Source organism: Austrofundulus limnaeus, unplaced genomic scaffold, assembly GCF_001266775.1.
Source record: "Austrofundulus limnaeus strain Quisiro unplaced genomic scaffold, Austrofundulus_limnaeus-1.0 Scaffold1703, whole genome shotgun sequence".
NCBI classification, from domain to species: Eukaryota; Metazoa; Chordata; class Actinopteri; order Cyprinodontiformes; family Rivulidae; genus Austrofundulus; species Austrofundulus limnaeus.
In genome coordinates, this window is record NW_013954105.1 from 4,935 (window position 1) to 5,750 (window position 816).

Sequence of the window (816 nt, forward strand, 5' to 3'; positions counted from 1 at the left end):
ACACACACACACACACACACACACACACACACACACACACACACACACACACACACACACGTGTTTAATGCGAGCGCTGCAGCAGCAGCTGCAGCAGCAGCATCATGAGTCATACTTGTTAAAGAGCTGCAGCAGCTGCGTCTTGTCCTCCACCACCTCCTGACACCAGGTGTGGGCCTTGGTGCTGTAGAACAGGTAGGTGCGACGGCACAGCTGCTCCTTGAATACGGGCCAGAATGTGGGCTTTGGACCCAGAACCTCAAAGCCGTGGACCCGAGTGTCGATCCCACCCTGTGGCAGAGGGAGGAGTCAGAGCAGGAAGCAGGGAACTGAGTCGATACAGAACTGAGTCCCACCTGCTGGCATCTCTTGATCCTGATCTGGATAATGGACCAGAAGCGGGTCATGTTTTCCAGCAGAACCACCCGGCTGGCAGAGGGTGCCACATTGACCTGTAGAAGCAGAGCAGGGTGTTAACAGCAGCAGAAGCCTCCATCAGTAAGGTGCCACAGCAGATCTGGACTGACTGTGTTGAGCTCAGTGTTGATGTTGGTCGGGTCGTCTCCTCCCAGGATCAGGATCCTGGCAGGCATGTAGCTGGAGTCCTCACTGGCCACCTGGATGGCCAGTTGTCTGAGCAAACACACAGTAACAAACAAAGAGAAGAAGAGTTGAAGGTTAGATCAGATGTTAGCATTAGCTCAGTTTGTGCTCATTGTTCACAGGCTCTGAAGCTAGCTGACACCTTTGATTTCACTTTACAGAAACAGGAACGGGTCAAAAATAAGGCTTTTATTTCATTATTTTATAAAATAA

At 51.3% G+C, this 816-nt stretch overlaps 1 protein-coding gene across 1 annotated transcript; it reads right to left on the reverse strand.

Moving 5' to 3' along the window:
- Positions 1-115: 115 nt before the first annotated feature.
- LOC106536148 (cullin-7) lies at positions 116-633 on the reverse strand (the record flags this gene model as incomplete). Its single annotated transcript, XM_014033344.1, is given in 3 exon segments — positions 116-291; positions 357-452; positions 528-633. Coding segments are annotated over 3 exon segments (378 nt in total), but the record flags the coding sequence as incomplete, so codon positions are not given.
- Between the last annotated feature and the right edge of the window lie 183 nt (positions 634-816).